The sequence below is a fragment of the Capsicum annuum genome, chromosome 8 (assembly GCF_002878395.1).
Source record: "Capsicum annuum cultivar UCD-10X-F1 chromosome 8, UCD10Xv1.1, whole genome shotgun sequence".
Classification (NCBI taxonomy): Eukaryota; Viridiplantae; Streptophyta; class Magnoliopsida; order Solanales; family Solanaceae; genus Capsicum; species Capsicum annuum.
The window spans coordinates 73,963,281-73,980,508 of NC_061118.1; the positions used below are offsets into that span (position 1 = coordinate 73,963,281).

Consider the following 17,228-nt stretch of genomic DNA (forward strand, 5'->3'; position numbering starts at 1 on the left):
CAAAATCAGAGATTGGGCAGAAAGAAGTTTGTAATAAACAGGTCTGGAGAACCATCCCTCTTTGCATCATCTGTACTAATTGTCTTAAAAGCAATAAGGGATGCTGTGAAGACCAAAATAGCATTTGTGAAAAGCAGATGCTTACAGAATTCATTCTGCAAGCAGATGCTTACAGAATTCATTCTTTTGGTGCAGAAACAGAGTGATAGAAAACATATCTCTGTCATATAAGTGTTTTATTCTTTGGTATTGTAATTGTATATGCATCTTTGTAATCCCTTGATGTAATTTTGCACTATTTCTTGGTACTCTTGGTAGGTCATAATTTTTGAGACAGCCCAAACAATTGAAAGGTTGGTCAAAATTGAAGGAGGAGAGTGTTGTTTAATGACCTCAATCAAGGTCAATCTAGTTAGAGCCAAATGCACATCTAATAGAATTGTATATCTACAATCTACATTGCCTTACAAGCTAAAACGTGTTCTACAAGTAATACTTAATAGTCGAACATGGGTTTCTGTCTTGCTCTTTTTTGTCTTTTCTGTTTCCCACTTGCTAGTTGGCAGAGACAATACTCATATGTTGTACCTATGGTGAAGGTAGTGAGGAAAGATATGTAATTGTGTCAGCTTATTCTTCCATCTATTTTGTGGAGTACCTTTAGCCTAGGTATGTCACAGGTAAACACCTTGAATTACAAATTTTCTTCATCATTGCAGTACTTGGACTGGAATTCCAGAAAGACACATCTCTATTATTGCCACATTAAACAGAATGGATACTGTACCTTCAAGGTTCGTATTGTCAGTCTGTGGACACTCGTTTCATAGAACGTTTACATTGCAATCCTTACCTCTTGTTACATCTGAATCCTCTTTTCCAATTTATTGCTAGAGGGACTATTGCCAGCTTATGAAGAACTTTTGCATACTGAGCATAGAAATGAAAAAGAGAAATTGTTTCTGTAGAACTATGCCAGTTTGTTTCCTTATATATTGTTTCTCTAGCGTATGCCAGTTTGTTTCGTTAAATATTGTTCTCTAGTCAGAATAATTTTTATTATTTTTACTTGTGAGAAAAGACCTATATCTTATTTGTTTTCAGTTTGTAAGAGATCTTAGCGTATTCAGTGACCATCAATTTTGGCTTTAGGGTTTTTGTGTAGCATAAAATTTGATAGTTTTAATTCGTTTCCTTGTATGCTGAAGCTTATAATTCCTTGTTCCTGGTTTGACATTAATCAAATGATTTGGCTTTGAATTGTCCAGGGTCCATACTTGGACACAACAAGGACTCACTTACAGAGAGCCCTGGGAGATGACAATGTATTGATTGTCAAATTTGTTGAAGATGCAAGTTGTGCCAATATAATTATTGAGGAAGGCATTCTTGTTGGCTTGAGACGTTATCGCTTTTTTGGTAACATTGTATTCTTTTCCTTGAATTATGAAATTCTCTCTTTTTTCTTAAAAATATATTGTACTTCAACGTGTTATTGGTATGTTTTCTTGTAATTTCAGTTTGGTTCTTTTAAAAAATTAACAAAAGACTAGAAAACAAACAAACAACATATCAGTGTAGGGTGTACTGTGTACTGTCCGCAGTCTTACCCTTACTTTGTGAAGGTAGTGAGGTTGTTTTAGGTAGACCCTTCGATTGCGTAAGTATGTTACAAATCAAGTATGTACAACAAATACAATAGCGAACAAATCATCTTGAAACAAAAAAAAAAAGAGAACAAGTACCAACAACAAATAGTACGTAAACTGAAGCAAAGGAAACAAGAGATACTGATAAGTGAACTAGACAATGTTCGGCTACCTACTAACCTTAATCTTCGACCTCCACTTCCTCCTATTGAGGGTCATGCCCTTGGTCAATTGTAGGTGAGCCATGTCTTGTCTAATCACCTCTTTCCAATTATTATAGTCTATAGCCAACCTCCCACACCTTCTAACTGGGACATCTGTGCATCTTTTCTTCACCTAAGTTGCTCGGACTCGGGTGCAGGTATCCAATCTTCTCTTCACCCAAGTTGCTCGAACTCGGGTGTGGGTAGATCCAAGAGTCAGATTCATCAAATTTAAATTTTAAGATTCGAGGGTGCGAATCCAAGTATGAATAGTGGTGCGGAGATTTGGCTAAAAAAATCAACTATTATAAATATAGAGTTACAAAGATATTCTAAAATTCTGCTATTGAACAAAAACAAGAAAGCATCCTAACATAAAACATTAATTCAAAACTAACTGAACAAAAAGTATTGTCCACTATCAAGTTACTTATGTTAGCTACTCTTCCGCATCTTCTTCAGATTCTTCCTCAAAGACCACACCTTCCAATTGAGATTCATCTATTGATAGCACTGATAGCACAGTTAAACTATTAATTGTCTCATTAACATCAAATTTACTCCACCTAAATAAATTAAACGGAATAGATATATTCAAAAGTTTTTACATAAAGAAATAAAAAATTATCATGCAAAATAAATAATTGAGGAAAATAATAAAGAAAATGTAGACATACCTACATCCCAATACTTGCTCTGCCCATTTATATATTTCTCTCTCTTGCAAGATAGCGACCATAGATTATAATGTACAAACACTAAATCTTCGGCTCTTGAAGTTGCTAACTTATTTCTCTTGATGTTGTGAATCAAAGAATATGGGCTCCAATTTCTTTCACTACAAGAGGAAGAAGCCGGTTGAGTAAGCAACTTGAAAGCTAATTGTTGCAAAAGTGGAATAGAGAAACCATGATTTTCCCACCAAGAAAGAGGATCTTCATACATCATAGCTTCAATCACATGAGACACCAAAATAACCATCCTCGCTATAAAATTTTCCATACTTTAGAGACTTGTTTCATTTCATCAGAATCTTTAAAGTACTTTCGAAAGCACTTGATTCTATTCGATGAAATTTCTATATCTTCATTAAGAGTTACCCATTGAATCCCACGCTCTCCTTGAAGCCATGATGCATGATAGTATTTGGGAACATGATAATATGTTCTCCATCCTTCGTGCACCCACTAGAATTTATTGAATTTAAAAACATTGGGCCCCACTAGATGATGCCAATGTATTGATCAAAGGTTGTATTTTAGTGTCAGACCATCCGTCCGAACAAATCGACAACTCTTTCTTTTTCCATGTATCTTTAATTGGTTGCAACTTCCTATCAATGTGAGTCATTTCTTGAGCCAAAATAGTTGTTCTCAACCTATTTTATGATGGGGGAATATAAACTGGAATGGAATTTTCAGCTAAAAACTTCGAATATTTTTCAAAGTATGGAGAATTTGCATAATTGAACAATAAACCTGATCTACGAGTTTGTGTGGTATCTCGTGACTTGAGCCGGGGGTCTATCGGAAACAGCCTTTCTACTTCTTTAGAGGTAGAGGTATGGACTGCGTACATCATATGCGTAGAACATTCTAGCGGAGAGAATTTGCAAAATTGAACGATAAACTTGATGCGTAGAACATTCTAGCTGCTACTTCAGTATTCCTCTCATAGATGTGGAAAGATCTTTCTATAGCTCCACTTTCTGAACTTTTTTTTTTTTTTTTTATGTGGAAGTAAATTAGTGCGGAAGAGAACCTTTTTTCTTGCATCAACTTGAACTGAAGATTTTTTTCTTTTCAGCTTGTTCGTGCTCCATCTTCAAAGTTCTCAATGTATCACCTTGAACTTTGCTACCTATTTGAACTCCATGACCTAATAATCTTAAGAGATGTACTTTAACTCTATTATATGAAGCAGTAACTTGACTGCAATAGTTACATAATCATGTTCTATTTCCACTACTATGGGTGCAGTTGAAATTACTTTTACATGATTTCATTATGACTTGTCATTAGTATCTACTCCTCTTTTTGTTGGTCTCATAGGACCCTTTCCCTTTTGACTACCTGATTCTGATGATGCCATATTATTTGATAAAGAATAATTGAATTTTTTAGGTTAAATTTTTTTTTTTTGGAAAGAGGTTCTATTTATAATGTTATTGATGAAGACAATTTTAGACTTTTTCCAATTTATAAACCAATTTATTTTTCCTTGACACATAGTGATTAGGATTTTTTTTTAGTTTACTATTTTTAGTTACTTCTGTCATTGGTTTTACTTTTCAATTAGTAGTAGTATTAGTATTAGAAACTTTTTCCAATATTTAACTTAAGTATATTTACCAATAAAACAAAAATTATGTATAATTAGGAGTACCTTTTCTCTTTTTCAATGCTGGGGTAACTGCTGTCAAAATATTAACTATATATAAGTATATATTATTTTTATATTATAAAGAATTTAAAGCTTTTTCTCTTTTTCAATGCTGGGGTAACTGCTGTCAAAATATTATTAACTATATATAAGTATATATTATTTTTATATTATAAAGAATTTAAAGTTAAGAAAACACAATATGCTATTGTTTTTATTATAAATATATATATATAACAACATTAACAACAACAACAAAGAATGCCGATAGAAAGGTTGTTTTCGATAGACCCCTGGTTCAAGACAAGGAGTAATAAACAAATACTTAATAAAGCATGGAACAAGATGTCAAGACATAAATACGCCACCCACAAAGAATAATAAACAAAGAATAGTAAACACATTCATAATAAAGCATGCAACAAAGTGTCCTACCAAGAATAATACATCTACCAAGTAATGCCCTACCCCAACGACTCAAACTGGCACTAACCATCTACCTTAATCCGCGTCCTCCAGATCTTCCTATATAGAGTGATGTCCTCAGTGAGTTGTAACTGCTCCATGTCCCGCTTAATCACCTCTCTCCAGTATTTCTTCGGCCTACCCCTACCCCGCCTGAAACCATCCAAAGCAAGCTTCTCACACCTACGAACCGGGGCATCCGTGCCCCTCCTCATCACATGCCCGAACCATCTCAATTGGACTTCCCACATCTTGTCCTCCACCGAAGCCACTACAACCTTTTCCCGAATAGTCTCATTTCGATCTCTATCATCGCTATTAAGCCCACACATCCAATGCAACATCCGCATTTCCTCCACCTTCAATTTTTGAATGTGAGAGTTCTTGACTGGCCAACATTCCGCTCTATACAATATGGCCGGACGGACTGCCACCCTGTAGAATTTGCCTTTAAGCTTGGACGGCACCTTCCTATCACACAACACCCCCGAGGCAAGCTTCCACTTCATCCATCCCGCCCCAATATGGTGGGACACATCCTCATCAATCTCACCATTCCCCTGGATCATGGACCACAGATACTTGAAACTATCCCTCTTACACACCATCTGGGAATCCAACCTTACTACCACCTCGTCTTCCTGCCTCACGTCATTAAACTTGCATTCCAAATATTCTGTCTTGCTCCTGCTCAACGTGAACCCTTTAGACTCAAGGGTCTGTCTCCACACCTCTAATTTATCATTAACACCCCCCCTTCCCCCTCGTCTCATCAATCAAAACTACATCATCTGCAAAAAGCATACACCAAGACACCTCTCCTTGAATACGCCGCGTCAACCCGTCCATTACCAAAACAAACAAAAACGGGCTTAGAGTGGAACCCTGGTGCAACCCCGTCAAGACAGGAAAATGCTCTGAGTCTCCTCCCGCCGTCCTCACCTGAGTCTTAGCTCCATTATACGTGTTCTTGATTGCTTTAATATACGCCACCGGTACCCCCACTCACCTCCAAAGCACCTCCCTAGGACTTTGTCGTACGCCTTCGCCAAGTCAATAAACATCATGTGCAGATTCCTCTTCCTTTTCCTATACTGTTCCACCAGTCTCCGCACCAGGTGAATTGCCTCCGTCGTTGAGCACCCGGGCATAAATCCAAACTGATTTTCCGAGATAGACACTATCCTCCTCAACCTCAACTCGACCACTCTCTCCCAAATCTTCATAGTGTGGCTCAATAACTTAATACCTCTATAGTTATTGCAACTCTGAATGTCACCCTTGTCTTATAAAGAGGGATCATAGTACTCCATCTCCAAGCCTTGGGCATTTTCGCCGACTTGAAAATGTCGTTAAACAATTCAGTCAACCACCTTAAGCCAGCCTCGCCAGAGAACTTCCAAAAATCCACAGGGATCTCGTCAGGCCCTGTCGACCTACCCCTATGCATCATTCGAACAACCTTACTGACCTCTTCTACCTTAAAACGTCTACAATAACTAAAGTTACGACACTCCTCTGTGTGCTCTGGCTCCCCTAATACAATAACTCTATCCCCTTCTTCATTCAATAACCTATCAAAGTACGACTGCCATCTCTTCTTAATGTGACCATCCCCCACCAATACTCTACCATCCTCCCCCTTAATGCACTTCACTTGGTCGAGGTCACGACCCTTCCTCTCCCTAGCCTTAGCAAGCCTAAACAACCTTTTTTCCCCTCCTTTCTCCTCTAACCCTGCATACAAGCTCTCGAACGCTGCCGTCTTAGCCGCCGTGACTGCTAACTTAGCCTCCTTCCTAGCTATCTTGTACTCCTCCCTATTAGCCCGCTTCTCATCTTCATCCTTACTCTCACCCAACTTAGCATACACCCCTTTCTTAGTCTTCATTTTCTTCTTAACTTCTTCATTCCACCACCAATCCCCCCGACAATGACTGACACAATCCTTGGAAATACCTAACACCTCACTAGCAGTCTCCTTGATGCACCTAGCCGTCTTATCCCATATACCATCCACGCCCCTCCTGCACTCCCACACCCTTATTCCCGCCACCTTCTCAACATAATTAAATAAAACGCTGTCTATTGAACCGACACAATGAACCGACTCGTTCCTTTTTAATATGCTGAGAAATACATATAACACCAACGCCGTCGTGGAGAAACCATCTACTGTTTCTACCCACCTTGGTCGTCGTCGTCAATCATCAGTTTCTTCCCAAGCACATTGACAACGCACATCAACAATTGACATGTCTCTGTTTCTTCCCAAGCACATCGATAGCGCTATCTTTGTTTGTCAACTTTACAGTAGTTCACCGGTGAATGTTGCCAGAAACTTTTCCAGGTAATTCGCTAGTCTATTATCCAATGTTTCCCCTTAAATTTCTTTTTGAATTCGGTCAACGTATTCGAAATCGTTGGATTAATTGGAGATGGCAAAAGTACTCGCACCCGCGTTAGTGTCGTGTCGAGACGGGTTCGACAGCAAAATTGTCGTGTTCGAGCAACATAGTCTTCACATGGCTAAGTCATCTTAGTCTCGCCTCCATGGTGCCTCCCTCATCTTGTGCACCATGGAGGCCATTCCCACCTTATCCCAAAAACTTCATTCCTGATGCTCTCTTCTAATATGCCCACACATCCATCTCAACATCTTCATTTTTGCTACTCACATCTTTTGGATATGCGAGTTCTTGATTAGCCAACACTCCTTCCTGAACAACATCGTTGGTATGACCACCACTTTATGAAACTTACTTTTAACGCTTGGTGACACATTCTTATTGCACAAAACACCGGGTGCAAGCTTCTATTTCATCCACCCACTTCAATGTGATGTGTAACATCATTATCTATTTCCTCATTTCATTGGATTATTAACCCCGGATACTTCAAACTTTCCTTGTTGGGATGACTTGAGTGTCAATCCTAACGTTCCACGTGGGTTGCATCACTGAACTTGTTCTCTAAATATTCTGTCTTAGTCCTACTCAGCCTGAACCATTTGAACTCTACAATTTGTCTCCAAACCTCTCGCCTATTGTTAACGTCAATCAAAAGCAGGTCATCTATAAACAACATACACCATGACACTTCCTTATATTTATCGCGTCAGCTCATCCATCACTAAGGAAACAAAAATGGATGAAGAGCTGAACAGTGGTGCAACCCCATTACGATTGGGATGTGACTTGAGTCTCTTCCCACTGTCCTCGCGGAGGTCTTAGCTCCATCACACATATCCTTAATTGCCCTAATGTAAGCATTAGGTACACCTTTAGCCTCTAAACATTTCCATAAGAATCCCTTTGAGACTTCGTCGTAGATTTTTATAGGTCAATGAACAGTATATGTAAGTCTCTCTTCCTTTCCCTATACTTCTTTATCAATCTCCTTCAAGGTGTATGGCTTTTCTAGTTGAATGCTTGACATGAATCTAAATTGATTCTCAGTGATAACACACCTCTTCTCCTCATCATCTCACCCCCCTCTCTCAAAATTTCCTAGTATGACTTAGCAACTTTATACCCTTATAGTCATTGCAATTGTGAAAGAAGAGAAAAAAAACTTGTTGTAAACTTGAAATTCATTGTTAATAACGTAAAATAAATATTACTTATGTTGGAATCGAGCAACTTGAAAGATGGTTTTCCGATTCTTGGAATACGTAAATTCTGAATAATTCTCTTGACTATCACTTGAGCTTTTAATCTTGAAAGTTGAAAAGAGAAGTAATGTTGAAATTGATTCTTAGCCACATACATGAGGACTCTTTTGAGTTTATGAAATAAGGAAAATGTCGTAAGTCTTGATATTTAGGCCCCGTTTGGCCATGAAAACATAATTTTTCGGAGTTGGAAATAGAGTTGGAATTGAAGTTGGAGTTGGTGTTTTGTTTGACCATGAATATAAATTAAAGTTATTTTTGAAATTTTATGAGAGAAGTAGGAGTAAAAAACGTGAAAATAAGTTTTTCTTGTTTTCACTTTTCCAAAATACAATTCCAAATTGTAATTGGAATTTTCATGGTCAAACACTGTGGTTTTCACTTTTTTCACTAAAGTGAAATAATTTTTCGAAAAAAGTGAAAAAAATACTCATGGCCAAACGGCTACTTTAATTATTATGGCATAATCGTTAAATATATTCTACACAACATTTTAATGGTTCTCTTGATTCATTTAAAAAAGGCCAAACACAACGACAAGCCTCTCAAATTGGCACGATCTTTCACTTTGACACCTAAAGTGAACGTTGTTCATTTAAGCACCTAAACCAGCTACAAACTGTTTCATTATGGCACCTTTCGCTAACATGACAAAGTGAGTGTTCCACACTCACGTTTTGGCGCGTGACAACCTTATTTTAGCCCATTTTTTAATTTAATTTTATCTTCTTCCCCATTTTTTTTATCCCATTTTCTTCCACCATTTTTTCAAGCTCAAACTCTTTTAATGGTACTTTCAAGCCCCCTCTATCTCTTATACAATAATTTATTTGAATGTTTTTTTCATATCACTTCTAGCAATATTTTGTATAAAAATATGTGTATGAGAAAATTTAAAAAGATAATAAAATTGAGTTCCTAATACAAAACGAAGATAAAATAGAGAATGAGGATGAGTAACTATATTGAATAACTATGCTATCCAAAAACTAGACAAAAATGAAAAGAAATCACCTCATTTTATTGATTTTCAGTGAACTTTTATCCCACTTAGTAGGAGTAATAACAATTAGGCCGACCTAACTATTAGGTTATATTTGTATTTTCTGACTTTTATATTTGTATTTTCTGAATCTGGGGTCTATGATTCAGGGCAATGGTGAGATTGGCGAGGATGTCACGCATCGTATCAGGGCAGAGTGGTTGAAATTGAGGCTCGCTTCAAGAGTATTATGTGATAAGAAGGTACCCTTGAAGCTTAAAAGTAAGTTCTACAGAGTGGTAGTCCGGCTGGCTATGTTATATGAAGCGGAGTGTTGGCCAGTTAAGAACTCTCACATCCAAAAGTTGAAGGTGACGGAGATGAGAATGTTGCAATGGATGTGTGGACATATCAGGAAAGATAGGGTGAGGAATGAGATTATTCGGGAGAAGGTGAGAGTTGCCTCGGTGGAGGACAAGATGCGAGGAGTGAGGTTACATTGGTTCAGGCACGTGATGAGGAGGGGCTCTGATGCTCCAGTGCGGAGGTGTGAGACACTGGCTATGGATGGTTTTAGGTGGGGTAGTGGTAGACTGAAGAAATATTGGAGGGAGGTGATTAGGCATGATATGAAGCAGTTACAGCTTACGGAGGACATGACCCTTGTTAGGAAGGTGCGGAGGACGCGGATTAAGGTAGAGGGTTAGGGGGTGGGAGTGCGTCGGTAATAGTAGGGGAGTGCTCCTCTGTGTCTGGAGTTTCTTGTTTGTGGCTAGCGGTGTTAGTTTATTTTGCATACCGTATTAGTTTATATGCACTTATCTTTGGTGTTTGTTATACTGTTAGTTTGTCTTGCGTACCATACTAGTTTATATGCACTTATCTGTTGTCTTTGTTATACTGTTATCGGTCCTAAGTCGGGGGTCTATCGGAAACAGCCTACTTCTCTTGAGGTAGTGGTATGATCTGCGTACACTCTACCCTCCCCAGACCCCACTAGGTAGGAATACACTGGGTATGTTGTTGTTGATGACTTTTATAGACAAGAAAGCTCAAGAATTTGAAAAAAAAAAGGTATATTTTTTCCATGAAGGAGAAACACAATATTATAGTAATAAGTTGATTGGTTAGCCTTTTCACCAAGGTAGAATCCATCTCAACCAAAACAAAAAAAGAGAAACAAATTTTAAAAAGGCTATATCAAACTTGGAGCATAATTGGGCTGTTCGATAATGCCGAGGGCATTTTTGTCTTATTTCTTATAATTCAAAGCTATTTTCCAATCATAAATCCTAGAGAGGACATTTTCATTATACTTTTGTTAGCACGAGTCTGATTTTGAAAATCAGTGGTTATTTGGGCGATCCGTTTTACATTTCAAAATCTGAAATTCTGCACTTCCTGTCCTCCTCCTTCTCCATATGTTTTTAGTCGTATGCTGAAATTGTAAAGCTATTTGGATCTATCATCCTTAGAGAATGAAGATGACATTGTGGGGGAACACTGGCGGATTTATCATTCTTGGAAAATTCAACCTCCATTAATGGAGGTTCAGCTCAAAGAAGGTTGTGCGGGGAAGATGTTGTGGGGGGCTTTTTTTGTAATTATTTGGTAAAAAAACCACGTGTCATTAATTTATTGAACGCCTTGCCATGTGTTTTGGTCCTTTTTTTTTGAAAAAAAAAATTGTGGCTGTAGATAATGATGTGGCGATTTAAAATGAGTTGGCACAAATCAGTTGGCCGTTTAATCCAGATTCCAGCGAGTGTAATCCATGCGCCATAGCTGGTGCCGAAAGGTGCCAAAATGACACAGTTTGTAGCTGGTTTAGGTGCTTAAAATGAACGTCCACTTTAGGTGCCAAAGTGAAGGTTTGTGCCAAGTTGAGGGGCCTGACGATGTGTTTGGCCTTTAAAAAATAAGCATAACTATGTTTGGAGAATATTTCTAATGATTCTATAGAAATTCTTAATGCTTCTCCCGACTTTCATAAGTCCCCGTGATGCCACACATGACAATTATTGTCATTATTATTCTTGTTGGTAATGTCCATGTTATTGTCATAATTGCTGTTACACCTGATAATCCTAACCTTTGGTTGCATCTAATTCTTGTCTGACAGTATGGTTCTTGTGCAGTGCATAAAGATGATAAAGAGAGGAAGAGAAACCAAGCTATGATGAAGACAAAAACAGCTTCTTTGAAGTGCTACTTTGTTAGGTTTGAGTCCATTGAAACTTGCCATGATGGAGGATCCTATGTATTTTCTACCAAAAGGATCAGTCAAGCAAGGTGTCAGTTCATGCATGTGCATATGGTTTCTAATATGGCAAAATATGCAGCCAGGTTGGTCTCCTCGATAGTTCATAGTTAATCTCTGTTGAGCTTTCTTGGCTGAGTAGTAAACTTAGGCATACATGCAGGCTTTCAATAATTCTCTCAAAGACAATTAAGATTCAAGTGAATCTTGCTTCTGTCACAATTGAAAGAATTGAAGATATACTTTGTCGGGTATCAGTTTTCTGTTTTCATATGTTTTTACTTCCTCTTGTGATTTTCTGATAAATATGTCGAGCAGATTCATTTATCATTTTATTTTAATTAATTGTAGGATGAAAATGGTTGTATTATTCGTGATGAAGATGACAAACCTGTATACATACTGATGGAACTGGATTCATATCAGAAGATTTAGCTATGCTTTGTCCCAAAGACTTTTCCAAAGCAGAATATATAAAGGATGAAAACTATGAGGTACACACAATTTCTTTAGATAGGAAGATGTGGAGGTCGCGTATTAGGGTAGAAGGTTAGTAGGGAATCGAGTGTTGTGTTGCCTCTTGAAGGTTTACAGTTGCTGGTGTTTTTCATAGTATTAGTCGCATCTTTGTAGTCTTGCTTTTGATATCTATCGTCATACGTTGTCTATTGTTTTGATTACCATAATATTTGATGTTATTGTTTCTTGCGTGTAGGCTCTGTGATGCTTCTAATTAATTGTTATACTTTCTTCATTGTTTTCTTCTCCCTGTACTTGGTTTTGTTGCACTTGGACCAAGGTTTTCGTGGAAAGAACCTCTCTACCTTTATGTGGTAGTGGTAAGGCCCACGTACATTCAACCCTCTCCAAACCCCACTTGTGGGAACCTACCGGGTATGATGTTGCTGTTGTTGTATAGAAGAGAAACCCAGAAATTGGAATGTGTACAGATTTGCATTTTCAATGCTGTATAAAGAGCTTGCTTGAGCATCTGCTAAAGAAAAGGGAAAACTGATAGTTATGATTGAACAAAGAGTAGTAGGGTTAAAGAATACAAATGAAGATCAAAAACCAGGGGGAGTTGATATTTTAGACACAGGGAAAAAACTTATTTTAACATAAAGACACAAGTCCTAAATAATTATAGAAATTGACACTTTTTATGATGTCATCACATTGACTTTTCAAAACAACAAACCTAGGACTCAAGTTCTGAAAACTACAGTTTAGTCCCACCTCAACTCTAACCTATAAGGTTTAGAAAATACAATTTAGCCCATCTCTAAAAATATAACTACCTTATATTTAATTAGAAAAATCACAAATCTTCCAAAACAAGCTCATTTTTTCCTTTTTTTTTTTTTTGCGATTTTTGGCTGATTTTTTCGGCTTCCATCACCCCACCCCTACCCCCTACCCCCTTGGTTTTTAGCCATTGTTGTCCGTCTCCCCCACTATTTTTATCCCTCCATTAATGCTCATAGGCTTTAAAATCACTCCATTTTTTCGAAAGATATTCTAGCTTCATTAGATAGATTCCAACACTTCAAGGTGTTCTTCTGAAGTTATAATCTGTTTCATTATTTCGGTGGTCATCGGAAATGCGATTAGTTTGGTCTTTCTCATATGTGCATATCCCCCGATGCATGCCCAAACGCTGTGTAGTAGTACATGAATTTGCCCAAATTCTCATCGATCATGATGGTATTTATAAAACCAGGATTCAGGCTCTTAAACCTGTCAGAAAAAGCAGGCAACACGGCATACCCATGCTTCGGTGTCCGTCGAACTATGTTCTTGGTAATGACACCTCACATCCAACACTTCCAATAGCTCGGTCTGCAGTGTACCACCCTATAAAAGATCCTCTGGATCTCTCTTGGGCTTAGACCTTTGTTGTCTATATAAAGGTTCAAACAAAGTGAGGCAATGACATTGGCAATGATATTCTTATAGCTACCCCTGACATGTTCAACACCACAAGTGTGTTCACAGATGTACTTGTAGATGCAAACCCTACGGGGTCCTTCAAACACAATTGATCGCACTATCCATCGACAAGTAGGAGATACACACTTTACCTTATAGGATATTTACAAGTTGATCGTAAGAAAATTGAAAGACTTCTTCACCGAGGCCTTCTTCAATAACATCTTCATTGTTTTTTTGTCCTTGGATGTTTGTCCAATAAAAAAATCAGTTCCATCCGAGAACGAGTGTCTTGGTTATGACTCGGACTGCCCCTCGACACCTCAATCACACTCTTCTTCTACAATATTTTTAGGATCTTCCATGTCCATATCCATTGCATGATCATCCATGCCCTCGTACCCTATTGAATATCATCGACTGCCGGGGGTGGAGGTGGGGCTGATGTGGAAGCTTCTTCCCCAGACCTTTCAACAACTTTAATTCTAAAATAGGCCTACATCCATCGGGAGCAACACAAAACATGTAGAATTATACGTGCTTATCATTTTTTTATGAATGATAGATTAAATTTTCCCCTCCCATTCATCAAGTAGGTACTGACCAAGTTGTCTGGATCGCAATTTAAGTCCCCACTCAACATTACGCTTGCGATCATGTCGTTATATGAACCATTCCAATGAAGGGCAATGAACACTGTCTCTCTAGTTACGGATTTTCAATGCCAATATTTAGGAGTCTTCTTCCATTCACCCATGAATTCACGACCAACAACTACATATTTTGCAATAGACATGATTGACCTAGATGATAATCTCGACTAGACTTAAGTAGTGGTCTATACCTGGTCGACACGTAGACTAACTAGACTATAGTTTTTGTTTACTATTGAGACCTTCGTATATAAATTGAAAAGACCAGCCTGATCTCTTTTCCAACGACCACCAGAATAATGAAACAGATTATAGCTTTGGAAGAACACCTAGAGTGTTTGAATGTATCTAATGAAGCTAAAAGCTCTTTCAGAAAAGTTGAGAAAAAAGTGGGAGTGATTTTAAAGCTTTATGGTCATAAATGGAGGGATAAAAACAGTGGGGAGGTGGATAACAATGGCTGAAAACAGTGGACAGTGGCGTGAGTTTTCGATGGAAGCCGAAAAATTGCAAAGGAGGGAAAAACAAGCTTGTTTTGAAAGATTTGTGATTTTCTTTTAATTAAATGTGAGGTTTTTATATTTTTTGAGATAGGCTAAATTGTTTTTTCTAAAATTTATTGCCTGAATTTGAGTGGGACTAAATTGTATTTTTTAAAACATGTGTCCGACGTTTTTTTTGAAAGTTAATGAGATGACATCATTAAAAGTGTCCATTTCTATAATTGTTTAGGACTTGTATCTTTATGTTAAAATAAGTTTTCAAAGTGTATAAAATATTAACTCCCCCAAGATTTCCACTGGTAAACCTGTAGATGAGGAGATGGCCTAGCATGTGGCAACATCTTCTGGTAGGTCTAAACATGATTGCAATCATGAACGTGAAGTAATTAAAACAAAGTAAAGATAGAGATTTAGAGAAGATTCAGTTAATATAATTGAATGAACACGCACACACACACTCGATTAAGCAATTAAAAGAACTGAATCTTTTACACTAACTTTTAAGGGAAGAATTTCTCTTGAAAAGTCACCTTAACAAGTCTTCAATGAACAAAGGAATCCATTCTCAAAATACTCTCTGTGGAGTTCATCAACAACATTATCAGAACAAGCTAAATGAAAAAAATACTAGACTTTGACTATTTATGAGAGCTACTTACCCTATTACAATAGTAGCCAGTTGGTCCTTAATTGAAATTGCAGAATCTGACATAAATAAAGGTACATTACGATCGCGACACGAGGAGCGTAATTACATCTTTGTATGACTTCCCAGGCTTTCGTGATAGTGGTTGTGGCTTGTTGATCACATGGCACCTATTACTCACCCCATTTTATCCTGTTTGCACCAAAAATATACGAGACTAAGACAATTCATTTTCATTTTCTTAATGGAGCTAGTGTTATCTTCAAATTGTCTCGAGTTTCTCTCCTTTGAAATTGTCCGCCAAATGCAAGTTGGAATGGACTCCCACCGATCTTCCTCTGCCTCTCTTCTTCCAATTTCATTCCGGTTACACAAAAGTTCTAGAGTTGATCTAGGTAACACCCAAGTCACTTCTAGGATACAGAAGAACGTGTGCCACAGATTTGCAGTTGTCCGACAATGTAGAAATAGATGTTCATTGCTTTCTACATCTTTCTCACAAAAGAGACATCTTGAGCATAGCTGTAGACCTCTTCTTTGTAAAGCCTCTTATTTTGAGCAAACCTTCCTTGTAACCAGCCAAACAAAAGCAGAAACCTTAGTTGGAATTTTAATCTTCCAAGTAAGTTTCCAAAGCCATGCTCAGATAAACTAATCTTGTTTTTCTCCCAGTAAACTCATCTAACAGTGAAGAACCCTTTACTGCATAACTTCCACACCGTCTTTTCTGGTTCATCAGTAGTCCTGTAAAGGAATGCAACATCTGCAAAAAATCTGTGACTCGCTATTTCCCGATCATTTAGAGTCCTAAACAATTGGTTCCACCCTAGCTCTGTCCACAACTATGAGATGTTATCATTCTTTTGAAGATTAATAAGTACAAATCCTAGAATAGGATTCAGAGATTACTTTACTCAATCCAGTTATCTTCCCAGAAAGGGGAGAGTCACCCACCTTTATGCTCAAATTTTCACTGCATTGATTCCACATATTTCTAATTGTTCTCCATAGACCGCATCCATATGTAGTCTTCACTTCATTTGTTGTCCAATGATTTATCAAACCATACTTGTGTTATGTATTTCTTCCAGAGAGATCTATCTTCATTCCAGAGCCTCCAAATCCATTTCTGGAGAGGACTTGGGTTGAGAAGTCTTGAGTTACTTAATCCCCATACCACCTTGTTCCTTGCTAAATGTTACAATGTCCCACTTGACTACATTATAACCTTTCTTGTGTTTGTTACCTTGCCACAAGAAGTTCCTTGAGGACAATATTCTTGAGGACAACAGAGACATCATGTAAGTAAGTTCTGATCCAGGACTGAATTTATCAGTGTCAACCTGCCACCATGGGGCAGATATTAACTCTTCTCCTTTTTGCAAGTTTCTCTTCTCTTGGTAAACCACTTGTATATGGCCACGTTGGCCTTGTTATTATTAATGAAATCTTTTACTTGATAAAAAAGGACAAAAGTGGGCCAAACCCAAAATTAAGGCATTATACATGAGTAATTCAGTTAATTTTTGACGATATATGTTAGAATTGTGTTGGTTAGACCAAAAGATTCCAATCTTGTTCAAATTATATGATGAAAACAAAAATGGAGCAACTTAAACTTGGGGGACCATTTTGTTGAAACTCGTTGGGATTGTGCATTATCATATGCTTCTGCTGATATTTGTTTATTCTTGGGCTGGTATAACTCCATTAATCATATAATTTTTTCCTCAGAATTTTGTTGATACTGTGGACCTTGATCACATGATTGCAGAAAAAGAGGGAGTGTATCTTGGAATAGGGAACCGGTAACTAATCTTAGAATACTTCATTATACTTGATTTTTCAAAATAAGCTTTACTAATTATCTCATTCTTCTTCCT

General features: G+C 37.6%; 1 protein-coding gene across 1 annotated transcript in view; it reads left to right on the forward strand.

The window, feature by feature from the left end:
- The window catches only part of LOC107879082 (probable RNA-dependent RNA polymerase 5), a gene marked incomplete in the record, with an annotated part of 43,864 nt that overhangs the window by 12,104 nt on the left and 14,532 nt on the right, over positions 1–17,228 (forward strand). The window contains 6 exon segments of the mRNA XM_047395452.1: positions 1,292–1,419; positions 11,493–11,700; positions 11,778–11,865; positions 11,966–12,002; positions 12,005–12,108; positions 17,080–17,153. Coding sequence (XP_047251408.1) covers positions 1,292–1,419; positions 11,493–11,700; positions 11,778–11,865; positions 11,966–12,002; positions 12,005–12,108; positions 17,080–17,153 — 639 coding nt within the window.